Source organism: Microchirus variegatus (assembly GCF_963457635.1).
Source record: "Microchirus variegatus genome assembly, chromosome: 17".
In the NCBI taxonomy this organism is placed as follows: Eukaryota; Metazoa; Chordata; class Actinopteri; order Pleuronectiformes; family Soleidae; genus Microchirus; species Microchirus variegatus.
Genome location: NC_139818.1, coordinates 14,288,130 through 14,310,166, shown reverse-complemented (window position 1 = coordinate 14,310,166; position 22,037 = coordinate 14,288,130). Strand labels below are relative to the sequence as shown.

Here is a 22,037-nt window from a genome sequence, read left to right as displayed (position 1 = left end):
GTGTGTGTGTGCATGTGGTTTTCTCCATGTTGTCCAGTTTCCTCCCACAGTCCAAAAACATGCAGATTTGGGGATTAGGTGAATTGGATACTACAGATTGACTGTAGTTCTGAGACATGGATGTGGATGGTTGTTTGTCTCTATATGTGGCTCTGTGATGGACTGACAACCTGTCCAGAGTGTAGCCTGCCTTTTGCCCTATGTCAGCTGAGATCGGCACCAGTGGATGAAAGTGCTGTGCAAATTAACATAGTCAGTACTGACACCACATTCATGTACAGAAAAACATGTCACATTTGTTTGGGCATCATGTAACGTGAAATTAAACTACAACCACTTTGCAGTTAAAACAACGTACAACAACAAGTTAAACATGAGAAATGAACTCACTTCACCACCACTAATGTTGTTTTTTATTATTATTTTAATTTCTGATTTCTAATTTTCTGTCTGACTATGAATAATGTCTTTGATTCTATGATTAACTCACACGAGTTTGAGACTTCATTTGTTTTCTGTCATTTTAGTAAACTTATTCTTAATGTGTGTAACACGCTATCAAACATTTAAATGCAAAGAGGTTACCTTTAATTATAATAAATAAATGCTTTACATTTATTTATTTATGCATTTATTTATTTATGTATTCCTGTATTTATTGATATGTCAGGTCTATATACTATTTCACAATAATGGCATATATCAACAAAACACCTGTAGTAAGTAGCTGCCTACCATTGGTAACTACTACAGCAATCAGAATGGGAAAATGTATTTTTGTTGATTGAGAAAATGTCTTTCGAAAACGAATATCCAGCGAATATCAAACCTCCTGCTGATTTATGCACGCTAGACGAGCGACACAGCGCCCTCTACAGGCTCAGGCCGTCCACAGCGGGAGGAGGGGTCAACACGGGCTGCTTTATAAAACCGCCTCGACCTCAGTGAGGAAAACACTCCAGTGAAGACGCACATCAGCTGACTCTGGCTAGAGAAGGACCAAGACTCACCGAGCTCATCCGTGTCACTGTCACCTCAGACCCGGAGCTGAGCGCGCGGACACTCCGCTGTTGTTGACGTCGCGAGGAAAAAGAAGAAGGAGAAAAAAAAAAAAGAAAGCAGGAGGGGGAGACGCTGTTACTGCTGCTGCTGGATCACACACTGCAACGCATTTTGATCTGCGCAGCGACAAAAGAGGCAGAAGACAGACATCACCACACAAAACCAGTGTTTTACCCAAAATGCCGTTTTCAGTGAACGGCGTCCTGTGCACGCTGGCGCTGCTGCTCCTGTGGAGGGCGGAGGAGCTGGCGGAGGCTTGCAGCTGCGCTCCGGTACATCCGCAACAGGCGTTCTGCAACGCCGATGTAGGTGAGTACATCACCCAGGACTGACTGACTGTTGCTGCTATTGATGATGATGATGATGATGATGACGATGTTGTTCCTGTTCCTGTTCCTGTTGTTGTTGTTGTTGTTGATGATGACTTGGCCCGTGTTGTTGCGCCAGCCAGGCTCCAGCACTGATGACTGAGCCACAGTGGTGTGTGCGCTGCAGCTGAATGGGCAGAGAGAAGCTGCTGGAAAGGCTGTTGCTCCACAAGGCCATGGCTCATACACTTTACATATATAACATTTCAGTCTACACACATTATTATTATAATCATTATTATTATTTTCACTATTATTATTGTTGTTGTTATCCATGTTAGGGAACCGTTGGGTGAAAAATGGGAAACTTTGAATGGACAAACAGAAACAAACACATGGTCATTTTGTTCATTTGTGGACATTGCTGTAACATCACATGGTGTTAATATCACACATTTATTGTTATTATCTCCTCCCTATCTCTATGTAATATCACAGTTATGGCCCTTTTTTTGAAATCCACAGTAAGGAAACTATACTGTTGCATGTCATGCCAGGGTGAAGGAACGAAGGAATGAAGGAAGGAGTCTGCCACCATCATGGTCCATAACGCTTCGGCTCTTGAGCAGAGTGTGTGTTTACTAGGCTTCACCCTCCTCAGCAGCAGCAGCAGCAGCAGCAGCAGCAGCAGCAGTGTCTCCTGACTTTTGCAGGGCAACGTGGCACAAGACAGGAAAAGAGACAAGGAGGGAAAGAGCAGAGAGGAGGACAAGGGATGGAGAGAGTGAAGAGGTTTTTTTTTACTTAGGGGAGGGGAAGGGGATTTGAATCTCGACCACAGAATATGTCACATCTAGAGCTTTCCTTCTCCCTCGCTCGCTCTCTCTCTCTTTAAAAAAAAAAAAAAAAAACCAATTTCCATTCCTGCCCTGTTTCTTCCTGTGAGGGTGGTGCTGGGAGGAATTGCAGGAATGCTGCTGGGATTTTCCCAACTTTGCTCCGGTGTAACACAGGGACACACACTTTCACAGACAACATGCACGCCCCATTGCCATGCATGGTAGACTCTCTCTCTCTCTTTTTCTCTCTTTTTCTCCCTCTCTCTCTCTCACACACACACACACAGTGACATCTGGCTGTCAGTTCAGGGCGTTTCAGGGGAGAAGCCAATAAAAGTCACGGTCAAAGTTAAAATATGCATGGTATCCCTGAGAATGAGAACGCTGAAGACCACACTTCTTCTTCTTCTCTCTGCATCTGTTCTTCCTTCTCTCATGCCTCTGTGTGTGTGTGTGTGTGTGTGTGTGTGTGTGTGTGTGTGTGTGTGTGTGTGTGTGTGTGTGTGTGTGTGTGTGTGTGTGTGTGTTTTGTGGGCAGTGTGTAATGTATTGCAAAATGACAGGTCTATTTTTCAGGTGTGACTCAACCACTCGCTGAGGTGGCAGCTCTCGCAGACACTGTGTCTCTCGCAGTGGAGGTGTATGTTTTTGAGGCCCTTATCTACATGGAAACAGACATTTCCCACAGAGGAGTGGGAGTTTTGTTTGGAGTGGCTCTGTCTGTGCTTCCACACTTGCACTTGCCAACATGACCAACAGAGGCCGCCAGAGGCTTGTTGCATGAATGGGGTGACGTCTGCCATCTCTGATTGCGTGGTTTTGTTTTGTTTTTCCGTCCTTAAGACGTTTTCCGTTAACATTGTTTCAAGAAACTTCTCGAAACGCCTTCTCAAAAGGACTCTAAACAACTGTAGTACAAGCGCCAGACCTGCGCGTGGTGCTGTAATGCTACTAAGAAAACACACCGAAAGCGGATAAAACATGTGCGCACAGTGAACAAACCTTTTCTAAAAAAAATAAATAAAGCTTTATCCAAATAAGTATACATTATAATGGTTATAATCACAAAAACAAGTTGGGGGGGGGGGGGGGGACTAAAGGAGGGGAATAAATGTTGTTTTAAAGCTAATAGACCAAACGATCTCCAAACACAATGAAAGGAAGACGACATTGGTGAAGATAGCGGCGGTTAATGCCAGCGAGGTGAGGCTATGACATCATTGTTTTGTGTTTTTGTTGTACACATGAAAACACAAGGTGTTTTGAAATTTAAGTGCCTCCAACACGCCCGCTCCAGGTGGATACAAAGCCGATACGATAAAAACAACTTTAACAGATTCTCCCAAACTTGTTTTTGTGTATAAGTTTCTTCTTCTTCCAATAAGTTGCGACAGGCTTTACAGTCAGAGGTGCAATGCTGCCCTCCACAGTCTGAAGTTCCCACTCTTATTCTGAAGTCTGTAATCACAGTTTCCACTTCTTTCTTCTTAAGCGCACACCCAAGTTGACCTTCAATTATACTTCAACACATTTCTTCACCACATTTAAAAGTTCCTCCTCTTCTTCTTCCAGTCTTCCTCTACCTCAAAGCCCCCGCCCCGACAGAGAGACCTGCAGCCTGACCTGATTTTTATTGTGAGCTCATGTTGTTTTTTTAAAGGGTGCGCGATTCCAAAAAAAAAGGCTTTGTCAGCATTTCACGCAGAGGGGAGTGGGGGAGGTAGCGATGCACATCAAAGGCCGCGCAGACCAATAAAAGGCAACAGTGGCTGATGCCATTGTCCGGCGATGATTTCAGGGCGGATCTGAGGGTGAAAACCACAGCTTTGGTGGATCTGAGAAGCCCAATCTTCTCTGAGAAACACCCACTGCAGAGGAAGAGGTGAAGGCAGGGCTGTGGAGAGGACAGGCAGGGATCAAACGAGGTTTGCAGGCTTGAAAAGAGCAGTGTTGGCTGACTGGTTGGTCAGAATGTGCGTGTGGGCAACAACAAAGTGACCCCTGTGAGTGGCTCCATGTGGCCCGACTGTTTGTTTTGGTGAAAGAGGAGCCCACTCTTCATCCACACACACATACTGTACTGTACTGTACTGTACTGTACACACAGAAACCCAGCGGCATGAGTGTGTGTGTGTGTGTCACCTTCTGTTGTTCAGCCTAAATGATGCTCCAGGTCCAGACCACAGGCCATAAAAATTGGCAAACGTCATGCACCTACCGTACACACGCATGCTCGCACATGTAGAGAGACACAAACATCCTCTTTTTCGTATAAATCTGTTGCCCACAAAGGGGAACTTCCCCGCAGCCCTGCCCACTCTGACTCTCCTGAGACTGGTTGGTGTGGAAGACCGGTGTCACCGTGCCGTCTGCAGAAAAACAGCAGAGGACATGCAACAACACATGCACACGGACTCCACATGTCGCCATTTATGGGAAAATAGACATGTTTACGTCATGCATACATCACGAGAAACACACCAAAACCTCACATATATTAGCTGGGAGGAAAAAATCAGAAAAGGTCTGTTTTGGAGGGTGTTTGAAAAGAGCTCCACTTTCTGATATCAGTGTTTGAGAATAGAATCAGCTGAATAATTTTATTCCAGCCAGAATGTATGTATAGACGCTATGTACACGAATTTAGCGTCTCACAAGTTTGTTTTTAGTTCTTGAGCATTTGCTGAAGAGTTAGTTTCCCAAATGGGAACCAAAAAAGACTTTTAGCACTTTATCCTCCACATGAGGGTCACGGGCGGTGCTGGAGCCAAACTCAGCTTGACATAGAAGTGAAAGGTGGGGTACGCCCTGGACAGTTCACCAGTCCATCACAGGGACGCATATAGACAAACAACCATTCACACCTATTGTTAATTTGGAGTGTCCAATTTGTCTAATCATATATGCCATGTTTTTGGACTGTGGGAGGAAACTGGAGAACCCGGAGAGGAGAACATTTTAAACTCGAAAGAATGTGGTTTGGCAATTTGGGCATCCCATAAATTCACCGTGTCGCCATTGTCATGTTTGCTTAGTTACTTTAGCTCACGTTGATGACGTACAACGGTGGAACTGCTGTGAACACGTGGTCGCTTATGGTCGCTTTTCCACTACACAGTTCTAGCATGGCTCGTCTCAGCGCAGTTTTCTTGCTTTTCCATTAGGGATAGCTTTTTCCTACCTGCTCTGACGAGGTTCCATGCGAGCTGAACCGCAGGTGTACTGGGTCATGCAGGAAGTACACCGGAAGGATCTGCTTTGCTCATCACTAGTTTGTGTCGGCAGCTTCATGCTACCGTGCTAGGACGACCGCACCTACGTTGAGGAGGTACTATGGAGTAATGGAAAACGACGTGTCTGGTACCTAAAACCTGTATAGAACCGGATGTGAAAGTACTACCAGTGGCTGAGAATGGACACATTCTTCTTCATCGTGGCCTTCCATCATTCCAACGTCACTGAGAAAATAAGTGTAGCCCCCAGTGTCCGTGATCATCTTGAGCTTCCTTCTTCATGCAGAGGTCATGCAGCAGAGTTTGAGGAGGCGAATCTCCTCTGTCCAAATGACGGCTTAAGCAGAAGAAAGCCCACATGCGTCTGGAGCTGAGCAAACCACACCAGGAAAGTCGGGGATGATTTGGTGGTCATTGGAGTAAGAAAAGAAAAAAGAAATGAGTAGTCATGCGGTGGACTGCGTGGGGGTGGGGGTGGGGGGGGGGTATGTAGGATGTGGTGTGTGTGTGTGTGTGTGTTCATATGGGGGTTTGCATGGAAAACATTGCGTAGTGCAGCTGATGCGCATGTATAAGTCATTAAGCGGCGTCCTGGTCGGAATGTTGGTCACTCTTTGGTTTGTGGAGGGGGCTCCTGTCCTGACTGCTGATTGTCTGCTGGTGATCGTACGACTTGAGGATCACTCTGCAGTGAAACCTGGGCTGGGCTAGTCGTCGTCCTATTTAGCACCACACACACACACACACACACACACACACACACACACACGTTGTAGTTTGCAGCCTCCGCAACAAGCTGTTAAGACTGTGCAGGGGTCAGTCACAGCCAGCCTTTATTGCAGGGGTACTGAGAAGTAAACATGTCTACAACGGCAAACGTAGACAGATAATCTGGCGTAATAGCAATGCTTTGTGAATAACGGTCATTTCCCCCTTCACTATTGTGCCCTGCTGCTGATTCTTGGCTCATTAGTTTGTGGCTCAGAATGAGGCCAGGAAATGAGAGTGGAAAAACTGAGAGGAATGCAGGAGAGAGTGCCAGCCAGGTATACTGCTGTATGTGTGTGTGTGTGTGTGTGTTTGTGTGTGTGTGTGTGTACTCTGGCTTCTGCTGTGTATTTGCATAAGCATCTGAGTGGAACCTAAAATGCAGAGGTTTGCTTGTGTTTGAGCTGACGTTGGTTTCTCTGAAGCGACTGTGAATTGCTTTCTGAAGCCATTTATCAGTGCTGATCAGCTCCATCTGAATCAGAGTGTTTCTCTCTTAATTCAACAAGCGTCTTATCTTATCTTTATCTCATTCTGTAAATATATAATCTGTCTGTTTTGTGGCTCTTAAGGTGCAGATTCCCTTTATGGAAAATGTTTGATACCTCCAGAGAAATGAAGTCTCAAAGGCCTAAACATCAGTCTGTGAAAGTTCTTGGTCATCCAGATCACAGTTTTCTGCAGTAGTCAGCTGTCGGCAATTTGATTTTAAGAACCTCAGATGTAGCCAGTGAAAATAAATCAAACTGTTTTGTAGGGTGTTTTGAAGTAAAGAGTCTGACGCATGCTCTTTACTTTTTTTTTTTCTGATGATTTCAGTGTTTAAGAATAGAAACAGCTGGATGATGTTATCTCTGCCAGAGTGGATTTAAGAGGTGTGAGTTTTTCCTGTTGTTTCATAGCTGATGTTAGCATTATACCATGTTTGCAGATAAATCCTTTCAAGTTTACCTTCTGTTTTAAAAGTAGATCTTGAGTGAGAAGATTTAAGCACAGTCTCCTCCTCTCAGATTATGACCTCTGCCCATTCCCATAATAATAATCTGGCGCTTAAATTATTTACTGCTGGGGGAAAATCTGATGAACCAAACCCCAAGTCTATGTGCACCATGAACAGGTAATCAGTTACCGACATAAAATAAAACAAATATTTACTACTATAAATATATATGTTTAGATGCACACATTGTGTATCACAATCACGTTAAGGTAAAGCGAGACTAGAGATGTTATTAACTCTGAGAACCATGAACTCCCATATTTGTGTCTGCTCCAAGCCATAAACTCAGCCCAAGGGTGTAAGAGCAACAGCAGTGGAGTGTGTGTGTGTGTGTGTGTGTGTGTGTGTATCTGCGTAACCTCTGTTCCTGCTTATTTTATGTTTTTTTTTTTTTTCTCAATTGCTCATATTTTCCATTCTGAATAAATGACATAAGCATAGCTGAAGCTTGATGTAGTCAAACACACCACACACACACTGGTTTTGCATTCTTTGTGTGGACACTCATAGACATAATCCTAACCTTAACCATCACAACTAAATGCCTAACCCTAACCCTAAAACCAGATCTTAATCCTCAAAAAAGCCTGTTGAAGTTGTGTGGACCAGCCAAAATGTGCCACACAGCCTATTATGGACATACGTCCATATGTACACACACACACACAAACAGAGGTTTGTGCAGCTATTCTTCTTAGGACACTGCATTGATCCCATTCATTCGGACTTGAACCATAACTTTAACCCTACGCCACATGAGGCTCTACCTCATTAGGATCAGGTTTTGGCTCCCGTAAGAATCATGCTCCTGTAAGTGCTGCAGCTCACCAGCTTGGTGTCAGTGCTGTGTGTTTACGCGTTTGTGTGTGCACATGCTTTGGCTACTGTCTGATGTGATGACTCGGCGGTGGATAAGAATCTGAGGCCTGGTCGATGATTCACTACACTCTTAGAAATAGAAGTGCTAAGTAGAACCATATAAGGTTCTTCGGCTTGTCCTCATAGGAGAACCCTTTTTGACTCCAGGTAGAACCTTTTTATAAAGGTTCCACCATGAACCCCTTTAAAACCCTTTATTCAGGAAAGGGGTTTTAAAGGGTTCTCTGGATCAAAATGGTTCTTACTGGAACCATTAGTGTTACCAAGAATCCTTGGGTTTTTCAGAAGCAAATGGTTCCAGGTAGAACCTCAGCCCTTGTAGAAGGACCCTTTTGGAACCCTTATTTGTAAGAGTGTAGTGGAACCACGTTATGATGGTGTCACAGTTGATTTGGGTTGATTTCTCTGTAAGCAGCATAAATCTAAAAAGTAAAGGACATTTACTTGATTTTTGGGGGGTGTACTGTACTAATCGTGTAGTTTTCTTTTCCTAGACAACATCAGTAAACTGAAAAAATGGAAATCACACCATCCACCATGATCAATAGTCATGTTTTGTACAACCAAACGTCTAAAACATCTAATACCTAACTAAAAATAAGTAAATAAATTGAATACTTAATGAACACAGTCTTTGCTTTTGCAAAATCTGAAGAGTTCTTCCTTTTCTCAGTTTTGAATGTATTGTGAATTTAATCTTTAGTCTTTGATTGTTCATCTTAATAAAAACAAGACATGCTTGGGTGTGTGTAGTAAATTCCGCAATCTGCGGGAAATAATCTGCTGACTGGTTGATATTTGAGAGTTGTTGCAGCAGAGATGTGACGCTGTTGTTGCTCTGTTTCCGTGACAGTGATTCGAGCAAAGGTGGTGGGGGAGAGAGAAGTGGACACAGGGAATGATATCTATGGAAACCCCATCAAGAGGATCCAGTATGAGGTCAAACAGATTAAGGTGCGTATGATGATGGTGTGGTCTGAAGGGTTTTATGCTCAGCTCTAGCCTCCTTCTGATCTGATCTTCTGAAACTCTTCCTTACATTGTCTTATTCCAGATGTTCAAGGGTCCAGACCAGGACATCGAGACTGTCTTCACAGCTCCTGTGTCCGCGGTCTGTGGCGTCACTCTGGATGCCACTGGCAAGAAGGAGTACCTGATCTCAGGTCTGTATAACTGTCATTGTGCACCAAATTAGCAGGTGTGACGCTTACCTGTACCTTGCCTATTTTTATGCCTGGACAAGTAAAATAACACTGAAAATCCCGATTTCTGTCTGAGTCAACATACAAAAAGAAAAGATGGACACACTGATACGAAGTCAGACAGATAATCTCGTATCCGCCCGTGTATGTAAACATCCAGGCAGACAAACGTGAAGATGGATAGACATTTTATGTGTCGCAGGAGTTACTGTTTATGTTATTACGGGTAATAACACGCTCCCGACTGAACTGCGGAGACTGGGAGTGACCTTGTCTGTCGTCTCGGGCTCTCTGTAGATGTGAATGTGCACTCTGCTTGTTCTCCCAGCTCAAGGTCAGATGCCTGTGAAATGAAACTAAAATATTTCTCTCTCGACAACAGTCTGGAATGTAAGTCTCATGCGCAGGCTGCGTCCTTATTCCTGCAAAGCCAGAAACACCAGTGTTAGACAAATAAAGAAGCTATAATCAATTAATGCAACTCTGCATAAGTTATTCATAACTATAACTTAAATGCTAATAATTGCGTTAATGAGTCATTATAGTAGTTTTAAAGGTCCAGTGTGGAAGAATTAGTGACATCTAATAATGAGACTGTAAAGCTGCGTTTCGGTACGGGACATATTTTTGAAGCGTGACCGCTCCAACCGCTCCATTTTTGGTACACTTCCCTCGGGGTACCAGAGAGTAAGGGTACGGTGCGGCTGGAGCTAGACCCATGATAGTCAGTTGATTGGGTAACAACGCCCAAAGTCTATCCTGATTCAAAGCTTGAAGTCTTGTTGAGACAAAGAACCACAAACCAAGAAGAAAGAAACAAAACGAGCTGCTGGATGTCCTCCATTGCTGTCTGTTGTGTCATGTTCACTACATATCTCACTGACACGGACATCAGGCACAGCGGCTACCAAGTAAACGTACTGTTCCAAACCGTCCCGTACTGTACTGTACCAAACCGAACTGTACCATGATGGAAACATGGCTTAACAGACGGGGAACCATTAGTGTTACCAAGAACCCTTGAAAAACCCTGTCTTCGGGAAAGGGTTTTTCAGAAGCAAATGGTTCCAGGTAGAACCTTAGCCCTTATAGAAGGACCCTTTTGGAACCCTTATTTCTAACAGTGTAGTGGATGATGGAAACATGGCTTAACAGACGGGGAACTCTAACGAGTAAGTTACGGCTGGTTTTGGTTCTGGTCTGGCTGCAGTAGGAACACGACACTGAAAGATAGTGGCCTCCGTAAAGCAAGGCCCTTGCCAAAGTATATCTAAAAGGCTTATTCGAGGGCTATGAAAACCCAAGGATAGTGATCATACACTTTAAACACACACATATTGGCGGTACTAAACCTTTTTAAAGCTAACATTCAGAATTAGATATGAAGCTACGGCTAGCTTAGCTTAGCTTGGGTATGGATCACACTCATGAGATTCAAATGAATCGCGTGCCCTTTGTTGAACTTTCCATCAGAGAGTGAATGCGTTTATGAACTATTCCTTTTGTGTGTGTGTGTGTGTGTGTGTGTGTGTTTGCATGCTAAATCTGAGCGGTGTTGTGAGTGAAGTCAGCAGCAGCAGACACACAGACATAGTGCACGAAGAAGAGGAGACACAGAGGATCATGATGTCATGTGTGCTCTGGTTTCCCCCATCGCAGACAGAGATGCTCCCGCAAACACTCACCCCTAATTACATATAGTTGTAAGGAGAGGAACTGCTGAAGCCAGCATTTCCTTTCCTCTCTCTGACTCCGTGTTTTTATTTTCCCAAGAAGTAGGACTTGAGCAGGGGGAAAGGAAAGTTAAGTTTCTGCTGACTGGGGCTTCTGTTTTACAATGATTCACCCTTCCAGTTGGCTGAGTGGCTGAGTGAACTGTGTCACTCGGTGCCGTGTGTCTGCAACGACTTCGACAAGTTGAGAGTTGCCCTCGCGGACAGATTGTGCCGAAGCGAAGAGGACGCGGCAGTCAGCAGATCTGTAAACTCAACGTGAAATGTCTTGTTGTTTTGTCTGGTGCGGCTCGTGCGCGAGACACGCACGCCAGCATTTCACAAGGACATGCGTCTGTGGCAAGCCGTTTTAACATTTAATAGCTGGACTGGATATGTATTACAGATATCTGTAATTCAATTCTTCCTATCCACAATGATATTCTTCCTATCCACAATAGTAACAATTGGATTGAAGATATCTGAAATGGGAGTTTCTCCTGGTAAGAATTCTATTGCAGATATCCAGAATGTTTATTCTAGATATCCAGAATGTAATTGTGGATATCTGAAATTGAAAGCCCAATACACATGAATGGCAAAAGTGACGTCATTTGTCCTAGGAAGAAAGTCATTGTGGATATCTGAAGTGACAATTGTGGATAGGAAGAATGTCATTGTGGATATCTGAAGTGACAATTGTGGATAGGAAGAATGTCTTTGTGGATAGGAAGAAAGTCATTGTGGATATCTGAAATGACTATTGTGGATAGGAAGAATGTCATTGTGGATATCTGAAATGACAATTGTGGATAGGAAGAAAGTCATTCAAGATATCTGAAATGACAATTGTGGATAGGAAGAATGTCATTGTGGATATCTGAAATGACTATTGTGGATAGGAAGAATGTCATTGTGGATATCTGAAATGACAATTGTGGATAGGAAGAAAGTCATTCAAGATATCTGAAATGACAATTGTGGATAGGAAGAATGTCATTGTGGATATCTGAAATGACAATTGTGGATAGGAAGAATGTCATTGTGGATATCTGAAATGACAATTGTGGATAGGAAGAATGTCATTGTGGATATCTGAAATGACAATTGTGGATAGGAAGAATTGCATCACAGATATCTGTAATACATATCCAGTCAAGCTATTAAATGTTGCCATATGTGTCCTGTGTTGATGCCTGCAGCTCTGAAAAGTAACAATCAACCAGTTTTACCCATAAATCTGATGATTTGTGTCCTTTTTGAGCAATTCCAACATTCACATTGATGCATTTTTTAGCTGGTTGCTCTTCTGCATGTGCGATCCTTGATCTGTCGTCATCTCCGTGTTGTTTCTTTACAGGCAAGGCCGAGGCCAGCGGGAGCATGCATGTGACCCTGTGTGATTATATCATGCTCTGGGACTCCTTGAGCGCGACCCAGAAGAAGAGCCTCAGCCAGCGCTACCAGATGGGCTGCGAATGCAAGGTAAGGAAGGCAGCGGGAGGCAGCGGTGGTGGCGGTGGCGGCATGTGTGAGTGGTTTGACTTCCAGAGTTGCATAAAAAAACGAGAGGGAGAAGAAGAAAAAAAAGAAAGGGCTGCAGTTATTTCCCTCCTGCCGCTTGAAACCAGACATAACAGATTAAACAAGACGAGACATGAGCCAGAACAACAAACAATCTTTTTATATACGTACACCTCGTAAAGTGTTTCTCGTTGCAGTGCAGTCAGGAAGCCACTGAACCATCCAATAAAGAAAACATTGTTTTTATACTGTTGCTTTTGTACAGATTAGACAAATAGCATATGATGTATTGTTTGAAAGATAAAGTTCTTTGTCTCTAAACACTGTTTTAGGGCAGGGTGAAAACATTGTAATGATAAAATACCTTTGAGTCGATCTTGACAGATTATTAAAGATTAAGTTTTGATATTAAAAATCTATTATATCACGATACCGTGTATTGAACCCTATGTTCAACATACAGGAAATCCAGCGTTTCTTATCCACACAAATGTCGTGACAAACGCAACCAGACATTTTGTTCGGACTTAGCTGATAAAAACAAATAACTCGAGTTTCATTGAGCTTTTAAAATGCCAATAAGAGGATTTTTGTTACTTTTAGACACGGCCAGTTTAGCTCAGTGCTAGGCTAAACTATACTTTGTTACACAAATGTGAGCGTGGCACCAATCCTCTCATCTAACCTTTGGGCAAGAATGTGAATCTACAAATGGATCAAATGACTCATAATCTTGTCAGTTATATAGTTTGCTTATGATTCATACTATAGACGGCAACAAAAATGAAAAATGTGTTTCCTATGAAGTGTCTCTTCCTGTTTTTCCTCAAAAAATTGATTTCTTGTATTCAGCACTAAAAACTTAAGTTTTGTACTGACACATACACATAGCATATGATACAGTTTAGAGCAGGGGGCTGCAACCTTTAGGATGAAAAGAGCCATTTTTGTCCCCTCTCACCCAAATAAAATGAATCTGGAGCCGCAAAACTCAAATAAAATGAAGATATAAAAATGCATAAAGGTTTTTATACAGATATATTACAGAACAGTAGTAGTTGTTGCATTTATAAAATGTAAAAACAAAGCTGTTGACATTTCATTGCTGTTTATACCCAACCTCCTATAAAGTGGTGGAAAAAATAAAACTTAATTATATACTGTAGACCTAGTCCTTCCATTGTTTGTGGCAAATGAATGAAATGAAAAGTAACCCTATTTGAAATGAATAAAGACATATTTGTATAATTTTATGTAGTTCAGGCTTGAGGAAACCTGCCTGTGGGTTAGTATGCAGATCCAAAGATATACATGACCTCTTCATGAACACATTGCTGCATTTAAAGGTGCATTATGTAATAAATCTAAAGCAACTGGCCATAAAATCCTCCTAATGTGTCACAGAGACTCAGGAATAATATTCACAGTGAACAGTACAGCTAAAATATTCTCATTAAAAAAAATCTTTTGCAGACTGCAAATCATGTTAATGTTTTGAAATCACGTTTTGGCATGTGGCGCCAACTACCGCCGTCTACCAATCCTTGCAGTCAGTAGAGAGTTGCTGCCGAGCAACCACGGGTTGCCAGTTACGTCTGAGCTACAATGGCGGAGAAAACGAAAACCTAAAAGACCCTCAGTATTTTGAATTTGAGTGTAATCACCGTTTTTGGCCACATTCTTACGTATGGTGCCTTTAAGTGTCCCAAATGGCTTCCCATATGTCACACACAGCTCTTCCAAGACTTTTAAATATTGCACTTGATGTAGACATGAACCATGTGGTTTCGCGTTACATCCCTGATGAGGTTACACACAAGAGTATGGTTAGATTGATGTGTGTGTTTCTGCAGATTGTGCGCTGTCCCTCTCTGCCCTGTGAGATCTCAGCCCCCGAGGAGTGTCTGTGGACGGACCTGATGATCGAGAAGCAGGTGCACGGACGCCAGGCCAACCACTACGCCTGCGTCAAGAGGGCGGACGGCTCCTGCTCCTGGTACCGTGGCGTCGCGCTGCCTAAGAAGGAGTTCCTGGACAACGAGGACCCTTAAGCGGGCTCGGCGCGTCCGACTGCCCACTGCACAGCCTGACGAAAATAAATGTAAACAATTCCAATGAAATGAAAATGTAACAGCATCAGGCAAAAGTGAGTTTTTTTTTTGATATCGAAGGAAAGTTAATGTGACATAAATATCTGCTGCTCTGAGAACAGCCTTTAGCCTCTCGAGGTCCAGGTTGTTCTCAGACACAGCGACTATGTTGAAACAAATTTAAGACGAAAAAAAAAGAAGCATCATGAGACATAGACTGGTCAAGTGATGATGTAACTTCCTCCTGAGGCTGGCGTCAGGAGGATATAAATTCTCGTTGAGACAGAGCACTTCCTGCCCGGCAAAGCTCTTAAACAGCTCTGCTCTCAGACTCCAAAACCAATCCCTATATCTGCGGACGATCATCCGTGACCCATTGTGTTTCTACTTTTATTACCTCATTCTCCATTTTATTCCAAAGCCAAAATTCCAAGTTGCCTTTTTTTGACACGGTTGTCTCCCTTTCTCCGAAAAAACACTTTTAAGTTACTGCTTCTCTCATCTTTTTTTCTGCCGGGAACTGTTTGACGCCCCACAGCATGTTTGATTGATCCCCCCTTTTCTTTTCTTTTCTTTTTTTTCATCACAATACATCTTGCATGGCTGATTTTTCTTGTCATGCATTTTAACAGCAGCCTTCACTGGACCAGTCTATGCTGTGTGAAGATGAACACTCCAAATTTAAACCTGCCTGTGAGGTTCAAAAACAACAAAAACAGTTCAACCAGAAAACACCCAGATTCCTCTCTCCTCCTCCTTCTTTCTTCTTCCTCTCATCTACACCTCTCTCCCTTGTTGTCTACACTATGTAGCTGTACAGTACCTATGCATATACTTTTGTTGTCACTTGATAATTATTATTATTATTATTATTTACTGCGTTAGAACTAGATTTGCACTTTTTTTTTGAGGATGAGTTCCAGTTCAAGACAAGAGCCTAAACACTCTGATGTGACAGTATTATCTTTTGCCCAGACGGACAGACAGACTGACAGATCCACCTCAGGTGCAGATTTAGCCTATTTTTTTTAAAATGCTTTCAGTGATCCATATTCAGACTCACGTGATCTTATTCAAACGCAGGTGAAACAGTACTTGCAGTGAAATAATTGAAAAAATAAACCAGAAGAGTGGTGAACGAGAGGTGCGGATGTATAAGGGAAGTTATTTCAGTGTCTTTGTATTTTCTGTCGATCGCAGTCGCCCGATTTTGCCAAATATATTCCCCACAGACATTTCATCTCACGACTAGTAACGTCTTTACCCGCTTGCTGTTCGCTTTGACTCGTCTTTTCTGCTCCTCGCAGTTATTAATGAAAGCTTTACCGCCGTCCTAGAACAAGCAAGTTACTCAATCAAAGTTTACAGTGCAGTTTTATACACCTCAAGCTACATTAACAAAAAAAATAAAAGTCTATATATAATGGAGTATTAGAGGCATAATTTAAAAGTAAACTCCTACCATTTTCCATTACTTTTGTATTTTTTCAGTGTTATTATTATCGCTGTCATCATCTTTTTGCGTGTGTTTTTTGCTGTCTGTGTCTACGATGTCTGTAGCTGTAGTGTTGGGTTGAGAAGGTCCTCTTGCGCTGGGATAACGTGAGAGTGAGAGAGAGATGAGTCCTTTTTTGGAGAGAAATGAGACATGGGTACCTTGTGTGAATAGAGGACTGTGCATGTGTTTGATGCTTTGTGTAAGTCCGGGCGGAGGACGAAAAAAAAAAAAATTCAGTATTATCAAATAAAAACCACACATTTGAAAGAACAAACGATGTCTGTGTAAGTTCATTTTGACTGCTTTTTATTTGGAGTTTGGTGAAGTAATTTGGTTTTGGTCTTTTTCCCAAGTCAACAATGTTCTATGAACCTGACAAATGACAGTTTGTTAGAAATAAAAACCATTTTGGAGGGTTCCACCAAGAACGGGGAAAGGGGTTTTAAAGGGTTCTCTGGATCAAAATGGTTCTCACTGGAACCATAGTTACTTTCCTTTCTTCGGGGAAGGGTTTTTATAAGCAAATGGTTCCAGGTAGAACCTCAGTCCTTGTAGAAGGACCCTTTTGGAACCCTTATTTCTAAGAGTCTATGAAGAAGGTCAACTTTAGCTTTTTATGTTGTCCTATGGATGAATGGTACAAACCCTGATGATCCTGGCAAAAAGTACTCAGCTTCTACTTAGGCAGTCACATTAGTATCATGACTAATACCCAGGACATGATGACTCATGGAACAAAAGAGATAAGAGAGTCCTTTATTCGTCCCGCACTGGGGAAATTTACAGCGTTACAGCAGCAAGACAGTAAAGATAATAAATAATAACCAAGCTCTAACAAGAAAAGTGAAATATAAAAAAGATATTAACACGTAGACGTTAAAAAAAGTTAAATAGAGTTACATAGAATAGGATGTATAGTGTACATAATAGACAATTTACAGAATATATACAGTATGGACTAGATATTTACATTATAGCCAGAGATTGAGCATGGGATATGTTTATATTGTACTTTGCAGTATATTGCACATGGGATGAGGAGTCTGTATGTAAAACACATTAGATGTGCTACGAAAAGGAAATAACAGAATAATAGGCCAAGGTAGTGGATTTACCTACTCCTGTATAGGATCATCTCATCAGCTACAATATTTTTTACTTGATCATTGGTTCTGCAAAATAAATATGAAGTTTCAACTTGTTTTAAACAAGCGATGGGTTTGCCTCAGTCTACCTCAACAAAAAAACATCATCAAAGTAATGCCTGTGATGTTCTTAAATTCATTTATTTTATGTTACTTAATTATTATTCATTTTTTGTATTTCTACTTTTATATTTTAAATGTATTCTCATACTTTACTTTCATTCTAGTTCTTATACCTTTTATTTCTACTTTTATATTTTGACATTTTGGATGAATAAACTATTCTGATTCCAATAGTTTATTATCCAACAGATCATTTATTTCATATCTGCTTTGAAAGAGTGAACCATTTGAATTGTTTGTACTTTAGAGCACATATGTCAAACTCAAGGCTCGGGGGCCAGATGTGGCCCGCCACGTTATTTTATGTGGCCCGCGAGTGATTAATTGGTCTTAAAACTATGTGTTAAAATAGGTCTATGCTGCTTTAAGGCGTGCATTGACCATAAACTACATTTCCCACAATGCATGGCGACTGCGGATCGCGGACCAGGTTACATCTATAATGCATCATATTTGTAACTTGAATAAGTAACAAATACAGAAAGTTATTTCACAATATGTTACGGAGTAGTTATCTTTATTTTACATTATATTTAGTTACATTTATTCTGTATGACAGTTACATCTGGCCTTTTGAGGGAAACCATTATGCTGATGTGGCCCTCAGTGAAAATGAGTTTGACACCCCTGCTTTAGAGAATTAACTGCCCCTGCCCCCCGACTCTTCACCTTTTGACCTTCGTATCACCTCTGTAATATTATGAAGCAGTCAGGTGTGGCCTTTATTTTGGCTGCTGTTAATTCCCCCTCTCCAGATATGAGAGCAGAGCACAGATTGGTCGTGAAGTCGGTCGGCAGGAGACAAAAACGCTCTTAAATAGATGTGGTTTATCGACTCGGCTAGGAAAATATTTGAGAAATGTGCAGGCTGGTCCCAGAGCAGGCGGTTTTGTCATCTCCGTTCTTTCTCGTCCTCACAGACGTCAGGAAGCAGAATCGCAGTGATGAGCCACTGTCAGAGAGGATGTCAGTTTGATTTGGGTGGACAGATGCAGGAAGTGCACCACTGTTGGGAAACTCAGGTTTAACTTCTCCTCGCTGGTTGAGAAACCACTTGGGTAAGTCTGCAGTGTGTTGTGACTTCTGCAACCTCTTTTTGAAAGTTTTGATTTCCTAAGAGTGACGGGAAGAAACACAGAACATGTCAAAAAGTATTTATTGATTTAAAAAAATACTATATAACATCTTATTATTTTGTGTTGGAAATATGTGAGAGGAGAAAGTGACACACAGAGAGAGAATTGTTATGGTTTGCAATCATATATGATCATTAAAGTACTAACAATAAAAAAATCCCCTTAAAATGAAGATACAATTCATACAGCAGAACTCCTTTTCTCTGTATGATCATGTGATTGTGTGAATCATACAATATAATGCAGCAGATCAACACACCACTGTCCTCTGTAGTTGTGATGCCACCCAGTGGCCACCAGAGGACACAACAGTCAAAAGACTTGGGTGAGCTCAGGATTCCTCAGCTCATTTAATTAATGTCTTCATAGGAAGTTATGGCTGTTATGGCACAAAATAACGAATAATAATAGTGATAAAATGAAGTAAAATACAAGAAATGACCACGCACCTTCAACCAACAGTAATAAATTCCAGTTTCTTTTCAAATGTGGGCACAGTTATGACAGATTTAATGTTATTGTTTTTGATCCACATAACCAAATAAAGAAAAACAAACATTTTTTGACCCCAGATTTCATTGACTGTGAACCAAACATGTCATTAGTTTGGCTGGTTTTTCATATTTATCTTTAAAATATATATATATTAATAATAATACATTCATATTTGTTTGATTGCTGTTTATTATTATAAGCAGAGAGAGAGGGAAAGGCGGGAGAGATGAAAACACAGAGATGAAATGTGTCAGAAAGAGTTCAAGAGGAGATGAGGTCAAGTGCAACAGAAGGAGGTCGACTCTCCAGAGAGAGAGAAGGACGTGAAAGGGAAATTTAATGAGTGACAGAAAAAGATAGAAAAGCAGCTCTGTATGTTCTCAGGAAGTGTGGCACCAAGAGAGACAATCTAAGAAAACAGATGGATGATGACACATTTGCCTTAAATCACTCATTACGGGAAACAAACTACCCATACATAAATTTGCAGAATCTCTTAAAAAATAAAAAACAATAGTTTGGAGTCCTGCAATTGTGAGGTCATTATCAACAAAAGTGCTCAGAAATCCTATAATAAAATATATTTGCTTTAAAAAAATACAAATACGTACCTATAATATTCCCCAATGGCTTTTATAATAACTTTTTCATTTTAATCCATCAGATTATAATACCAGCCTCCACCGCACAGACAATGGTGGTATAAATAACAAAAAAAGTGTGTGAATGATCCGAATTATTCTGCTGAGCTCAATGAGAGAGAATTATAAAATTTCTTATACGTATTTTCATTGTTTTTTTATTGTCTCTACTGAATATATGATTGTGACAATACAAACTATATCTGCATTTCTCTTTTGTTTATTTGCTCAGCTCTGACTAAATTAAACTGGGCTCTGTGTGTGTGTGTGTGTGTGTGTGTGTGTGTGTGCGTGTGTATGTGTGTGTGCATGTGTGTGGGTGTGAAGCAGGAGGATATGAGCTTGAGTGCATGTGTGTGCACATTTTGTCATCACTTCCAAGAATACTTTAACAACTGTTCTAAATGACACACTCATAGGTAGGTGTGTGTTTTTTTTCGGGTATTACTCATGTTGTGGGGACCGAAATCTGTTTACACAATCACGTTATGGGCACAAAAAGCAAGTCCCCTTTTACACAAATGATTACATTTTAAGGTGGAGAAATGGTTATGATGCATTAGGGTTAGGGTTAGGGTTAAGGTCAGGGTTAGGATTAGTCCAGTAGTAGTTAAGGTGAAGGTTAGAGTCAGTCTCCAGTAAATGAATGTAAGTCAATGTAATGTCCTTTGAATTGATGGAAACCAGACTGTGTGTGTGTGTGTGTACTTTTTATTCATATCTTTGTGAGGTCCACAAAATGTGAAATCCAGAACCTCACAACTTTAAAGTGTTTTTCAGGGTTAAGACCTTGTTTTAAGGTTAGAGTTATAGGGTTTAATGTTAGGGTAAGCGGGCTAGGGAATGCATAATGTCAATGATGTGTCCTCACTAAGCCATAACAACAAGTTTGTGTGTGTGTGACTTCTTTCATCTGTGTACGTATCTGCCCATAAAATCCTGCATTGTGCATCACAGAGCAACGACAGGTTGTTGTGCGTACACAAGTGGAACATGTGAGGTGTGAGAGGCTGGATCCAGGAGTGAGGTCAAGAGTATATGAACATGAGGGAGGCGGGAGGAGAGAGAGAAAGAGAGGGAGAGAGAGGGAGAGAGGGAGAGAGGGAGAGAGTAAGAGCGTGGATTGTGTTTTCTCTGAGAGTCTGTCAGAGTCTGGTGGTATAGTCAGAGGAGAAAAGGCTGAAGCTCTTATAAGTCTGACACTGACCAGAGGAACGGTGGATGAAGAGAGGATGCTGAAAGGTTACGAGCCTGGGAAGTGGTGACTCCACGCGGTGTTGTGATGGGGACCGTGAGTGAGCTGTGTGCCTCCAGTTTCCAGGCGTTTCTCTGCCCTACAGTTCGGCCTGCTGCAGCCACAGGTGAGTGCATGCTCACGTCAAAAAACGTGTGTACCAGCTTAAGGGCAAAATTAAGTCGGCTATAACCGTTTTTGAGGACTCTCAGGCATCTTTTTACTTTAAAAATGAAAGTTTGAAAGACCAATGTGTGAGTTATTACCATTTTTGAGACATTCCCAGATGCTATACTTAATTTAAAATGACTCACTTTTATTTATTTTTTTGAATTAGCACAATTATGTTTTTGCAATCTTGTGCTGTTTGAGTACATTTTTTGACTTCAAAACTTGTGGTTGGCTGACTGACCGACAATGAAAGGTGAAATTCAGAGATAAAAATGAAAAGTGGTGAAAGATTCAGAAAAAGAATCAACCTGGACTCAAGAGTTTTGTTGTTGTTGAAATCACTGTTTTATAACAGCTCTTGTTGCTTTTGTGCGACTCTCGATTGCCTATAAATGACAGACAAACACAGCGAGACATGTACAGCAAGACTGGCACAAAGCGATGCCAGTGTTCAGTTGCCGTGGTGATCTGTAGACACAGTGCTCTGTGTGTGTGTGTGTGTGTGTGTGTGTGTGTGTGTAAATTGTGCGCGCACCATGCTGTGTTTTTGACATTTCTGTGGTCATGTACACATATATGAGTCAGGCAAACTGTGCGTGTGTGTGTGTGTGTATGTTTGTGTGAGATGGTGGGCTCTATTTGAAAACATGACGCACACTCACCGTCCTCTGGTCCAGGAACCTCCTTCTCCAGTGGGAAGCTGCAGAGACGTAATCTCCATCACTGCCCACTGTTCTCCCTCTGCACAGGTTATTTCAGATAAAGTGTTCTTCATACTGTGCTCATTCAAAAGCCACTCTGACTCTCTGGAAGCAGCACTCAACACTCTCAAGACTTTTATCTCTGTTGCTGGACTTCCCCTTCTTCTTCTTTTTTTTTTACGCCATGTCATTTCCTCAGCTTTATCCTATGCTTCAAGGCCTCTGCAGCAGTGTGATGTGTTTTCACAGATGAGCCCGTTTAAGCACAGAGTATAT

The 22,037-nt window shown here is 41.7% G+C and overlaps 1 protein-coding gene across 1 annotated transcript; it reads left to right on the top strand.

Annotated features, from left to right (window-relative positions):
* Positions 1-968: 968 nt before the first annotated feature.
* timp2a (TIMP metallopeptidase inhibitor 2a) lies at positions 969-16,375 on the top strand. The gene is made up of 5 exons (XM_083903908.1): positions 969-1,371; positions 8,943-9,043; positions 9,144-9,252; positions 12,364-12,488; positions 14,381-16,375. Exons 1-5 carry the CDS (start codon positions 1,242-1,244, stop codon positions 14,576-14,578), a joined length of 663 nt encoding a protein of 220 aa, XP_083760034.1. The 5' UTR covers positions 969-1,241; the 3' UTR covers positions 14,579-16,375.
* Positions 16,376-22,037: the final 5,662 nt, after the last annotated feature.

Excerpts from the sequence above, each read along its gene's own strand:
- timp2a (XM_083903908.1), top strand. The coding sequence starts at position 1,242 with ATGCCGTTTTCAGTGAACGGCGTCCTGTGCACGCTGGCGCTGCTGCTC. Across the intron at positions 9,044-9,143 it reads ATGAGGTCAAACAGATTAAG|ATGTTCAAGGGTCCAGACCA; the intron begins GTGCGTATGATG and ends GTCTTATTCCAG. Across the intron at positions 9,253-12,363 it reads GAAGGAGTACCTGATCTCAG|GCAAGGCCGAGGCCAGCGGG; the intron begins GTCTGTATAACT and ends GTTTCTTTACAG.